At 36.1% G+C, this 13342-nt stretch overlaps 2 protein-coding genes across 2 annotated transcripts; both read right to left on the bottom strand.

The window, feature by feature from the left end:
* Positions 1-8848: 8848 nt before the first annotated feature.
* On the bottom strand, positions 8849-9968 carry LOC145130355 (protein FAR1-RELATED SEQUENCE 5-like). Its single transcript, XM_079065169.1, has 4 exons — positions 9891-9968; positions 9720-9816; positions 9328-9608; positions 8849-9247 (listed from the first exon to the last, which is right to left on the bottom strand). Exons 1-4 carry the CDS (start codon positions 9966-9968, stop codon positions 8849-8851), a joined length of 855 nt encoding a protein of 284 aa, XP_078921295.1.
* Positions 9969-11833: 1865 nt separating this feature from the next.
* Positions 11834-12937, bottom strand: LOC145134396 (putative ascorbate-specific transmembrane electron transporter 1). The gene is made up of 4 exons (XM_079069246.1): positions 12719-12937; positions 12603-12651; positions 12304-12503; positions 11834-12189 (listed from the first exon to the last, which is right to left on the bottom strand). Exons 1-4 carry the CDS (start codon positions 12875-12877, stop codon positions 11929-11931), a joined length of 669 nt encoding a protein of 222 aa, XP_078925372.1. The 5' UTR covers positions 12878-12937; the 3' UTR covers positions 11834-11928.
* Positions 12938-13342: the final 405 nt, after the last annotated feature.

The raw sequence follows: 13342 nt of genomic DNA, 5'->3' as shown, positions 1-13342 counted from the left end.
TAGCATTTCTAGCTACAAGCAACTATCGCGATACCTCTACCGATCGCTTTGATTATCTTTTATTTCAATCTTCCGACTTAAGTCAGATGCTACATCAAACTTGGTTCTCTGAACCACGTAACATACTTATCGTAGTCGAACTCAATTCGATATGACCACTAGGGTTGGAATAACAATCATCCTCTTAGTCATTACCGAAACGATGGTAACAACATATCTGAATAAAACGGTATCAATTACTAGCTTCTTGGTAACCTTGTGACTTTCCCTGATCCAAGCGTGAGTCCTGTGCTTCCGGTAGTATAGGCCTCTACTACCATTCACACCTACTCATACTCGTCCCAAGTATTGTCTCGCAGTTTTTACAAGTCACCATACAAGAAAACCACACAACAACTTAACACATCAGATAACAAAACGAAGGTTTTATATTATTTCTTGAAACGATTACATAGGTATTCAAGTTCACCCTAGACTATGCCTCTACAAGGCTACATCATACGAAACTATGGCTACTGCATAATCCGATCTTCGGGTAAGAAGTCCTCATTCTTGATTCCTCGCGTTGTTGTCTGCTTCATCGAGGATCATGTGGAATGCCCTTGGTTTCGGCGGTGCATTTGGTCTTGCAGCTTCGTTTTTCTTTGGACAGTTCTTTGAAATATGCCCATCATTTCCACATTCGTAGCACTTCTTGTTGTCGAATGTACAATCTCTGGAATAGTGACCGGTCCTACCACACTTATAGAACGTCACTTCTCCATCCCATCTTCCGAAGTGCTTCTTCTTGCACTTCTCACACCACTTGGCTCCATTCCTTCGGTCGTCCAGGTTAGACTTCGAGAACTTTCCCTTATTATCAGGTCTTGAGGATCCTTCCAGCTTCCTCTTCTCGCCAACTTCAACTTTCTCCAGACCCTTTTCTCTTATTTGGGTCTCAACATTCTTGGCTGCCCAGATGGCGGCTTTCAAAGTGGTTGCTTGTTTGACCATTGGACCAAAGTCCGCTGGTAATCCATTGGCAAACCTGTTGACCTTGGAAAGTTCCGTTGGAACTAGATAAGGAACAAGCTTCATATTCTCCGTAAAACTTGCAGCGTACTCGGTGACGCTCATTTTTCCTTTCTTTAGGTTCTGCAACTCGTTGTTGATCTCTAGTAGATCCTGCTCAGAGCAGTACTGCATTTTCAGTTGCACCAGGAAATCTTCGCAAGACATCTTACTTGCTTCTCCCTTGGGCATCGTATCTGTCAATATCTTCCACCAGCTCAAGACTCCGCTCTTCAGTTGCCTGACCGCAAAGACGGTTTTCTGCTTGTTGCTACAGTCGCAACTCTCAAACACCATCTCCATCTCGGAGATCCAGTCCATAATCTCAACCGGTTTCGGGCTTCCGGAAAGACTTGGTGGTTTTGCACTCAAGAAGTTCTTATACCTTCGCCCATCCTTGTCGTTTCCCCTCTCCGGGCCATCCCTTCGTTCACCTTGAGTCCCTACTTGACTCACTTGGCGGCTGTAGTTCCCTTCCTCCGACTGCTCGGGAATCGGCTCGGTTTGCTCGATGGGCATGGTAGGTTCGTCCCTATTTTCATGCAACATCTGTCTCATTTCCTCCCTTTGTTCAGCCAACATAGCCCGAATCATGGCTTGTACTCCAGCCATGGTGACTGGCTCAGGTGCAGCTCCCATTACAACAGGTATTTGCTCAATCACCGGGGGCTGTTGATTCCCATTTCCGTTTGCGTTCCCGACTCCATTTCGGGTTCTAGCCATTCGATCTATAGACGTTTGGTGTATAATGACGAGAATTAAGATAGGAAAGATTTTATTTACGATCGACGTGTAAATCTTCATATTATTCCGAAAAGTTACATGCCAGTTCTAATACCATATCTAAACGTTTAGTGAACACATAAAATTTCCAGATCCGGTCGGCAACAGACCATAGATCCGTTCATACATTTAGCATCATAAATCATTTAGCACATAAAAGCATGTTAGGCATTTTCACTAAATAAGCTAGTGCTTGTGTCTATTCAGGTGTATTACCTAAGACACACTCCTCACAATCATTGCTTAGCATTCTAAGTTTAAGTCTAGAAATAAATCCATATTCCTAGTTCGCTTAAACTAATGCTCTGATACCAACTGTGACATCCCCATTTTCACGGCCAGAAAAGACCGATTTTGTTTATGCTTTATAAAAATCAGAGTACTTCTTTTAATAAAAATGTTGCGGAATTTGTTCCCAGAAAAACATGATAAATACGTTATCAAAGCATTTCCGAAGAAATGTATTTTTATTCATTTAAAACATTTGGGATGTCATCGTCAATGCAGAAACATAAGCATAAACAGAACTTACATTCATTTACACTAGTGATCTACATCTCTTTTAAATCTCTCAGTGCAAAGTAGCTTCGTATCGACACCTGTGATACAAATAAGCTGGAGTGGGTCAGGTTGGGAAACCTGGTGAGTACATAGGGTTTTCAACCCACAATAATATAATTATTATATTTAAACATCAAACAATCAACCCGATTACCCATCCCCGTTATCTTCTTTAATATTCCTTAAAGAATTATCTTAAGGGTCATCTCCTATATCATTTTTACCTCTCATCTTTTTACCTCACATTTGCTTATATGCTCGTTCCTAAGGCATGAATGCGTAGTTACAACGTCGCCTGAACTCGTAATTCATAGTAAGGGTTAGAGTATCATCACATGAATATACAGTCACACCATCACCTGGACTCGTAATTCATCACCTACAGGTTATAAGTCTGTTGGTGTTTCCACGGGTTGTCTAGAATAGTCCGTGGTCGCCATCTATACTCTAGTAGATGACTACATCTCCAAATTGTCGGACACGGTTATAGTATCTTTCATCCTACATCACCGATTCATCATCACCTATCCATCACCTAATTATCATCACCTTCCTATCATCACCTATCTCTCATCATTTTATTTCATCACACACCAACTATTTCATCTACCCATGTTTTATCCCAACATATTTGTAGATATAAAATAAATATATATTTAAATCATTTAAAACATGTATAAAATCATTCATCCATCATAGACAGCAAGTATTCAGATAATATGCACATATAGCACGTAATTTATATAAAATACTTCATATCTATGTGTAAGATGAAAGGGACCATGCACTCACTTGAAAAGGTGGTGAATCCGAACTCAGACAGCGCTTCGCTTCTTAAAAATAATTTCCTTCGACGAAACCTAGTATTATTACCACTAGAGTTTAGTCTATTATTCGTCGAGACTAATTAATAGTCTAGCTATTATTACTATTATATAAGCGTTAAACAATACTTATATAACCCATAATAATAGCCCAAGTACTTATTATAAGTTCCTAATAACGTTACTATAATTAAATAAAAGCTATATTAAAAATAGCGTAGGCGTAGCTCACTTACAGCAGGTTTTATAGAAAACTGGGCTTTACTTGGAGCAGCGTTCCCGAGCTGAAAAGCTCTTCTTCTCAGAGCCGTCGAGCACTCCGGGGCTTCCGCCTCGTGCTAGGGAGGTTCCCTAAGCTTTTCGGGGGGTTTCGGGGCTAGAGAGAGAAACTAGTGAGAGAAAGAAAGAATGGGAAATGTGTGAAGAAAATGAGGGTGGGAGAGGTTCTATTTATAGGGTGAAAAATGGCTGAACTTGGTACCACATGTCACCATCTAGTGGCAAGACTTGGGAAGAAAGCAATGGCCAGGATTGTGCCACATCACCCATTTTCGCACAGCACACTTCTGACTTCTAAAATCCATAACTTTCACATACGAGCTCCTTTTTTAACGTTCTTTATATCCACGCGTAGGTAAAAATAAGATCTACAACTTTCATTTTGACTCCGTCGGCTAATTCTCGACCGATCTTAAATTTAACAGTACGAGGAGATTATATTGTTAAATGTCCGCGTAAAATTCATAACTTCTACATACAGACTCTGTTTTTGTCTGTTTTTTTACCGTTGAATTCCTATTAATGAGATCTTCAATTCTCATTTAGGTCACGTAGGCCAAAAACCGCTCGATCTAAAATTCGAGTTTCGGGTTGTGCACTGCTAAGCCAAATCTTAGAAAATTCATAACTTCCTCATACGAAGTCAGATTTGGGCGTTCTTTTTATGGACGCTCTCGGTTTAACGTATACTACAACTTTGGTTTAGATTAATAAGGTCAAAAATTCCTCCATCGTAAATTCACTATTTACGTCTCCCGGTGTCGTGTCGGTTTTGCCCTAAAACTTCGACGGACCATAACTTCTTCGTTATAACTCGGATTTCGACGTTCTTTATATGTACGGAACCCTTGAGACGTATTCTACAACTTGGTTAAGATTATTTATTCTAAATAATCTTTTGTCGAAAAGTCTTTTTCGACCCCTATTATCTCTAAATTGACTAGCCCGGATTTACGGGCGTTACACTATACCACACGAAACTTTAACCTTAGTAACAATAGTGTCACCCTAAGGTTTAGAGGCACTACTTTTGGGGCGTCAAATACGTTATCCTCATTAACCGTGACCATCCGTTCACTTCACCATATAGGACGCAAAGGCAGAATACATATGTGTTGGGCTGAGACGACCAACACCCAACTAACCAAAGGAGTAAGGTCAAGGGCCGGTAGCAAAGGTCCACTAGATCACTAAGGAAGGACTTAAATTCTCCTAGGAACGAAGAGACTAGACAAAACCAAGATACCCACACCTTTTCCTTAGTACTCGAGATGCTGCTTTAGAATGAATTTCGGGACGAAATTCCCTCTAACGGGGGGATGATGTCACAACTGGCAAAATTAGGTTAAGATGTGAATTCCTGAGCAATATAATCTTCTTGTATAAGCCCAAAACTCGATCCAATAAGCCAAATTTAATCATTTCGGGCCAGTGCCTAAAAATTCTCAACCCGAAACCCTTAGTGGACCAATACTTCCTTATTGGGCCGATACCTCTTCAATGGGCCTTGTGAAACCAAGAGTTCTCATTTAAATTCCGAAAACCTCTCCTTGGGCCCTAATGGGCCGAAAAGTTCTATTGGACATTATATTGGGCCGAAAACCCCTTCTTAAGTATCAATGGGCCAAAAACCTTCATTGGGCAAAGCCAAATCGAAACCCACCATGTTGGGCCAACCTTGGGCCGAGAACCCCTCTTGGGCCGGTTGTGTTATTATAATAAAAAAAGGGATTAAGTGGATAATAGAGTTGCCACCACATAATTAACCACCATATCTCCAAGCCCTTCACCCCTATGTATCAATGCACTTCACATCATCTTTAGAAAGTCAACTCCTACACTCTTCTCTCTCCTTCTCTACCTCTCGGCCCGTCTCTCTCACCCCAAAACCAGCAATAAACTAACAAACGGATTAATTTTGATCATTTTTAGGTTATTGGGCCTTAGCGACCCATTTATATGTTTGATGGGTCCTGAATACTATTTGTATGTTTATTGGGCCTCATTGACCCATTAACATGTGCGACGGACCTTGGATACAATTTTTGTGCTATTTGGGCCTGTAAATACCTTACATGTGAAATGGACCTTAGTTGTCCTTTTACATATATTTCGGGCCCATGTTATATGAATCTCATTCCTATTAGGCCTTGAAATGACTCACATGTTTAGCGATGCCCTAGTGGCTCACTTACATGGTTCGGTGGGCCTGGAATGAGTTTTATATGTTTTTCTTCGCGTAAATTCGATTAAGGATCTAGTGAGATTTGTCGGTTGACACCTATTGAGTGTACGATCGTAGCCTGTAGTTATAATCAGAGTCTCTTGGAGGGAGAGCGGGGTTTTGTGTATAGATCTATACGGGGATGGTACCCCCCACCTGAGATGTTCACTACAGTTAGACTACATCAGTCTAGGGTGACGACAACCTTATTCTATTTTCCGTCGGCGTTCACAAACGCCAAGACAGACGAAATTGTCAATATTTAGTATGGTTATGACGGCTCACTTAGAGGAATTAACATTATAAAATTTACGGGAAACCATTCTATGTTCTTTTTGGATAAAACGGGAAACCATTCTATTTTCTTTGGATAAAACGATAATCTATACGCACTGGTACTCAACTACGAGTGTTGAGATTTTAGCATTATCTATCGCAGACAACATCGGGTTGTCTGGAATCATTCACTTTCTATTTTCGCAAACATTAACACACATACATTAATATAAGATCAGACACAAATATTTCAAATCATTTCTTTTTAGAAAATATCGGATTTTTGAAAGCACTATGAAAACTATTCTAAACAAGTACAAAAACCATTTTTATACAAAACTGCTTATGAACTCACCAACTTTTTAGTTGACACTTTTCAAAACAACTTGTATTCTCAGGGATCCAGTAGCAGGTAATAAGCTCGACTATGAGATTAAGTGGTGCGACTTCAAGAAATTTTACTTTCTTACTTTTGTGTAACTGATGAACAAGTTCAATATGTAAACTATGTAAGTGTGTATTTCTAATGTATGATGTTTGGTTGCTATGCTTCAGTCATATTCAATTGTTATAATACTGTAACATGAAGTCATCCGCACCCGGACGTTTCCGCCGTCCTGGTTCGAGGGTGTGACAGATTGGTATCAGAGCATTGTTTATAGTGAACTAGTATATCTAACCATACAAGATATACAACTATAAAGACAATGGGACTAAAAACACTCTGACTAAAAGTATACCTTAAGAATATAAGTATATTCTAAAAGTATACATTCTTGCTAGAACCGTATCATAATAAGAACAAAACAAAAGTATTTAGATGTTGAACACTACAGTCAAACCTCTGCAACACCCAAACGTCGCCACTCATCTCCTTCACCCGTATATGTCCCTCCCTCGTCTCTTTCTTTTTCAAAAACTTTGACATTCGAACCACCACCTATCAATTTCTCTCTCCCTCTCTCTCTCTCTCTCTCTCTCTCTCTCTCTCTCTCTCATTTTCTGTTCGGATCGGAGGTGGTGACGGCGGTGTTTAGTGGAGGTGGTAGGTTGCCGGAGGTGACGGATAATACAGTGGATAGAAAAGATTTTTACAGGAATTTCCATTTTACCTTAAGTTAAAAACAGAAGCTATTGTTGTTTGTTTACTTTAAAAATGTTTTGATTTTATATTAGATGTGTTATAGTTGGATTAGCTGACAATTAATCAGCTATTAAGAGCATACATTTTTCAATGTTTGAAATTAGTAAATATCAATGGTCTAAATTGTAAAGATCAAAACTGAATTTGTAAATATCAAGATCTTCTTAAAAGAATTAGTTTCACCATACAAAAAGGCTTAGCGGCGCAGCTTGTTGCCAGTTTGGCATCTCACTCGTTGTACGATGATAATTAAATGAGAAAGGAAAAGGATTTAATATCAAGATTGAATTTGTTATAATATATATAGTATGTGTTGTGATATTAATGAAGTTCAATTAAAAAAAATTCAATAAGATGGTTAGATTATTTAAAATAAACTTTGGCAATAACTAAGAGGTTGGCTAAATAGACACCTCATTTAGCTATTTAGACAACCCTACAATCAATTATTACATAATAATTACTTTTAAATTATAATTATCTCCTAGTTTTCAACATGCCTTTATTGTTCACAAATTTAATCCCTAAAAATTAATTATATCAAATTTAGTCCCTAAAAATTAATTGTATCAATTTAGAACCCTTTTTTTTCATAAATTTATTCTTGCAATACAATTATAAAATATTATACTCGATAAAATTTATATCATTTTTTCCTGAAACTTATAAATGACTTATATTAAAAAAAAAACAAATAATAAATGATATTAGGACGAAAAATAAGTCCGTTACAAATTTAAAACTTCATACAAGTATGCAATTACAAAGTGTTAGTCAACAATATGAAAAATATATTGTTTATGTTTGATAAATCACGAATGGAAGAAGTAAGCAAAACAAAATTATATATAAAGAAAACTATCCGAGAAGCTTGAAGGTAAATAAATGGCTTCAATTAACACCCCAAAAAAACAATGATTATATCTCTCTTTGCATTCAACAAACTTCCACACCCTAAAAACTACCCAAAAATTAATTGTATCAATTTTGAACATTTTATCATAAATTTGTTCTAATTATAAAATATTATAATCGATAAAATTTATATCATTTTTTGGAACTTCTATTCATACGTTCACTAAATTCACTTTTAAATTTATATAATTTTTTACTTATCTACCCACTAAATCTATTCTAAAATTTATATATTTTAAAGTTTTTCTTGTTTTACAATTGATAAGGGGGACATATTTTTATCGTTTGTGGCCACATAAAGTTTTACACTAAAAAGTGTTCGAAATACATATGATGATTACATATTACTTTTGATTTTTTAAACAAAAAGTTATTATAATGAATGGCATAAATACGTTATCCAATAACTTCTTTAGATTTAAATGTGCGATCTCAACTCTATTCGTAGTTCGTTGTCCAAAGTTGAGATGTTGATCAATCCAGATTGAGACAAACATTTCCTTATATTTGTTTAACCAAACTTCATCCAGATAATTTAAAACATCTGCAATTATATAAATGTTATTTATCTATAAAAATAGTCTAAAATCATAAATAATTAGTTAGAAAATACGAAGATTTGTACCTTGATATTTTCTCAACATCGATTGGAGTGTTTTGTAGTTTTCATTGTACACTATCCATGTTGGAGAGTCAACAAGTACAGTCCACATTACACGAAAGGATTTCCACTCATCGTCTATCTTGAATGTTCTCCTCCAACGCTTTCTAATATTTTCAGTAATGTGTCATCTACAAAGTAATCGAGTGGCACTTTGGGAAAACTTGTTGACATGCGTTCATCAGTGCCAATTCCCTGTCTGTGGCTATAACGCGTGGGTGCATGCACTTGTCTAGTGTGAACTTTAGACACGTTAACACCCAATTATAGTTCTCCTCCTTTTCATTAATGATAAAGGCAAAAGCTATGCTAAATGTCTTGTTGGTTGAAGTTGTGCCAACAATCTGAACAAAAGGCATACCATATTTGTTGGTCTTGTATGTTGCATCTTTAATCAAAACGTGTGGAAGCGCCTTCCATATATTCAACGACCGTGGATAAATGAAGAAAAGATTTTCCAATTCATTTGAAATACTGTTTACGGAGAACTCCGTAACAAAATGTTTCTCGTTCAAAATTTCCATTAGAACCTACATTTAAATACTGTTAATTAATAAAAAAAATTAATATACAAATTAAATTTAAAATACTACTTGTTGGATATACTAACCTGCATTGGAGTTTTTTCGTAATTTCGGGACAAGCGAAGCTTGAGACGCTCATTGTATATGGTTTTTAGTGTAAAAACATTATTCTCGTCACGCTCTTTTAATATCGAGAGTATGTCATGTGGTGCAACTGGCTGATTTGTCAAGTCAGCCACCAATTGTTTCTCGTGTTCTTTCAACCGCCTAGCAAAAGCATGTCCCTCCATATATTGTGCAGGTGGATGATTATGTTGATCACATATCACCCTGAGGGTCCAACCGTCATATTTTTTGATATACGAACCTACCAATTGAAAGTTACAATTTATTTTTTTGGTTCCAGAATTTTTAATTGTTGCTTTGCTTTCATATTCATGACCACGGTCACAAATAAGTGTAATATAAGACACCACACCATTTTTTGCCTTTGATCTTCTCATCACGATGACATAACCAAGAGAGAATGCAATGTTTTGCACCCATTCCATCAACTCATCACGAGACTCAAACACCTATTTAAAAAAAAACTTTGTTAACAAATTGTAACACAATGATAAAAAAATGTTAATCAACATTTGAATTATACCTGCTCCGTAGAAAACGATGATGTCGTCGTCGTGTTCTCAACGCCGTCATTTAAATTATTTCCATCGGGTCTCCACATTTTTTACTAAACACTGCAAAATAATAAGTAATTATAAAAAATAAAATTATATAGTATTAACTACTCATCCAAAAATTAATATGTTTTATAAACAAAAATTTAGTGTAAAAACTAATAAACGTGGTGGCCCAAGTTTTACCTTCAGCCCATTTTTTATTTTAGCCCAATTTTAAACCCGTCCAAACAAATACAAAAAGAAACCCTAAAATTTGTAAGCCTCCACTCCAAAATCAATCGCGTCTCTTTTAATCCACACTCTACACTCTCACTGGAAGTCACTGCTCTCCACCCTCTCTCATCGGATTGATCTTCGGAACGACACACCACCACCATCAGAAACGACGCACCACCAATGTCGTCGTCTCTTTTCTGTCGACCATTTCCGCCGTCTCTTTACCTCCGTTGTCTTCTCTGATTCTTCCTTCATACTGAATTCTGGTATTCGACCATGGTTACTGACATCGCATATGGCCTTGACATCATCGAAAAGACAATTGCAACGTCCGATTTTTGACAAAACTCTCCACTCTCTCACTCTATTCTCAGTACACATCTGTATACTCGTCGGTATACCACCGTCGGACCACCGGTGAAGGTGAAGGTGGCGGCATTACGATAAATACTTCAAAAGTTGATTTAAGATTCAGAATAGATTATTTACCTTGATTTTGGTTGGTTCACTGTTAATTTGTGTTATTGGCTTATAAACTAAGAATTTTTTTTAAACAATTGGTTAGTAGTTGATTATGACCAAGTCTCAATATAATCAAATTTAATTCTCATTAAAAACACAGTCTTCAAAAAATGGTTAGTGGTTATTTAATTGAAATTTATGATTGTAAAAAATACAATTTACACTAAAAGAAAAAAAATTGAATCGTATGTGGCCAGTTTGAAAAATGTTTGAAGTATAATGAGTTTAATTTAAAAGTTAAAATTGTTATTTTGCTTTTTACAAGGAGCTAAGTTGTAAAATTTTAAAATATGTTTTGCTGAAATCTTTATTGAATATTAAGGCGAAATCCTAATAAAAAAGCTATTTGACTTTTAAATTGGTTGTCTAAGGATGTCTAAAATGGTGTTTTATTAGCAGCACACAGTGTTAAATGACTTTTTTTTATAGAAAAAAGCTGAAAATATTAAACTTTCAAGAGTCAAAATGTTTAATTTCCAAGGTGTTTAGTTTGATTAAAAAGTCATAATTACAGGTAATCTTGGGTCCAAATAGTAGGACCCATAAAAAGAAAGTTTTAGTCAAATAAATAGGTCAATATAATATATTAGGCTACACATAGAGATATAGAGATGGAGTAGGATGGTGTGGAAAAAGAAAAACCCATTGGAGAAATCAAGCAAAGACCCCATTACCCCTAGATAAGTAGATAAATCTCTTTGATCTGATTTCCAATTTCTCAAGTCTCACCAACAGTCCATGCGATTGTTTGAATCAAGAAGACAAAAAAACGCATATCTAATTTCTCACGTATTAATCCCTCTTATTCCTGATTTCTGGATTCCGAATCGATGATCTATTTTCTCTAATTCTTGAGTTGGAGTTCGAAGTTTTCAATCTAAGTATTTTTCTGGAGGTATGATGTTTAATCTGATTTCTTATCTTTAACCATTCATGAGAAACAATTTCCAGCCATACAACCATTTAGGAAGTATATCTTTCTCAATATAGCATGACATATATTCATACATTTATATCACCAAAGTATCTTATGTCTACACAAAAATTTGCACATTGTATCAGCAAATTGAATATAAAAAACATACTTTCTGCTGATTTTATTTCAAGAATTTTTTTATCAACGTTTGAAGTAGATATATATGGTAAAAGTTTATAATGAAATCAGGTACTTTATTCGACAATAAAGGTATAACAAATCAAGAGAAGCAAACACGAATAAATCAAGTTAATGATCACAAACATGGAGAAAAGTGAAAACAACCCTAATTAGTTTCTCCGAGGAAGGATGACGCTGAGTCCCACAGAAATCGCGAAAAGGAGGATTAACAATCCTGTAAAGTTTACAATAAGTGCTTCTTGGCTGCGATATAAGCCTTGAAAAAGAAACTTCTGAGTCAACCCGGTTTCAACAGTCACTATTGTCATGAAGAAGATGACAACGCCAAAGAAAGCATGCCATGGAGCCATCTTCGCCCTTGTTGCAGATTCTGCTCTCGGATACCAGAATGAGAAAAACCCTAGAAGCCACTGTGCATGCAATCCATAAGTTTATGCGAATTACTATGTGTTCTCGACCATTGTAATTCGCAAAGAATATGAACTAAATCAGATATACAAGGGTACAAAATATGTTAAAGTAACCTGTAAACCAAATAAGCAAATGGTGGATAAACCAATCCATGAATGCAGGGTGTACATATGTGGGATGTGACGTTCATGATGAAACTTGAAAACCGCATAAACACCCACAATTCCAGCAGCTAGTGCGATAAAATGAAGTATCAGATGAATTAGTTTCTGGGTTTTTCGATTAGCAGGGATGGCTTTATACACGATGATTGCTGATTCAAATACCATTATAAATTAATAACCAATGATTAGTGCAGTAATATTTGATCACGAACTGTTTGAACTGTAAAAAGTTGAATTAAATTTGTTACCTTCCCCGGAAAATAATACGAATCCAAGTGTCATAAGAAGTGGATGCAACTGCAAAAGGTAGTGAATAATTAGTTAAGATTTATGTATACGTGGTGATTAATTAATGAAAACTTACATTAAAAATCTTGGCTTTGATATGAGACTTGAAAGCAAAGCCTTCACGGAAGTGTATGAGCCAAACCAGGACAAGGGTTGCAATTGATATCACTAAGAGATGTGTGAAGACAGTCACAGGTGTTGAAGATATCCGATAACTCGCACCACCCTTCGCCATGGAAGCACCTCTATGAAACACGCACACACACACAATGTAACACAGAGATTAGTGTGTATTATAATCAATCTTGAAAAGGTCAGACAGGACATATCTAGACTTAGAATTCGATAAAAACAAAGCTCATCTTGTTTTTATCAGAAGGAAAGTTTGAATTAGTTAACATTTTATTATTATTTTGAATTAGTTAACATTTTATTATAAGGTTGGCATGATTGATGACAATAATAGATGATAGCAAGAGACTAGAACCCGACAATGTTCATAATTTCTGCGTTCATATAAAATTCATTGGAGGAGGAAATTTTAACGGATAGTGATGAACAACAAGATTCCCATGGACCAAATTCCAGGACTGATTTGATACCTACGGCTACTAGAATCTAAACTAGTATTACAAGGAATGCAAAGATATTATAGTTGAACAAGTTTTCTGGGGTAGTGAATATGAGGCTTGTATATGTT

The sequence above is a fragment of the Lactuca virosa genome, chromosome 8, assembly GCF_052849685.1.
Source record: "Lactuca virosa cultivar CGN04683 chromosome 8, Lactuca_virosa_CGN04683_v6, whole genome shotgun sequence".
Lineage (NCBI taxonomy): Eukaryota > Viridiplantae > Streptophyta > Magnoliopsida > Asterales > Asteraceae > Lactuca > Lactuca virosa.
The sequence above is the reverse complement of the archived record's forward strand: the minus strand, read 5'-3'. Positions and strand labels throughout refer to the sequence as shown.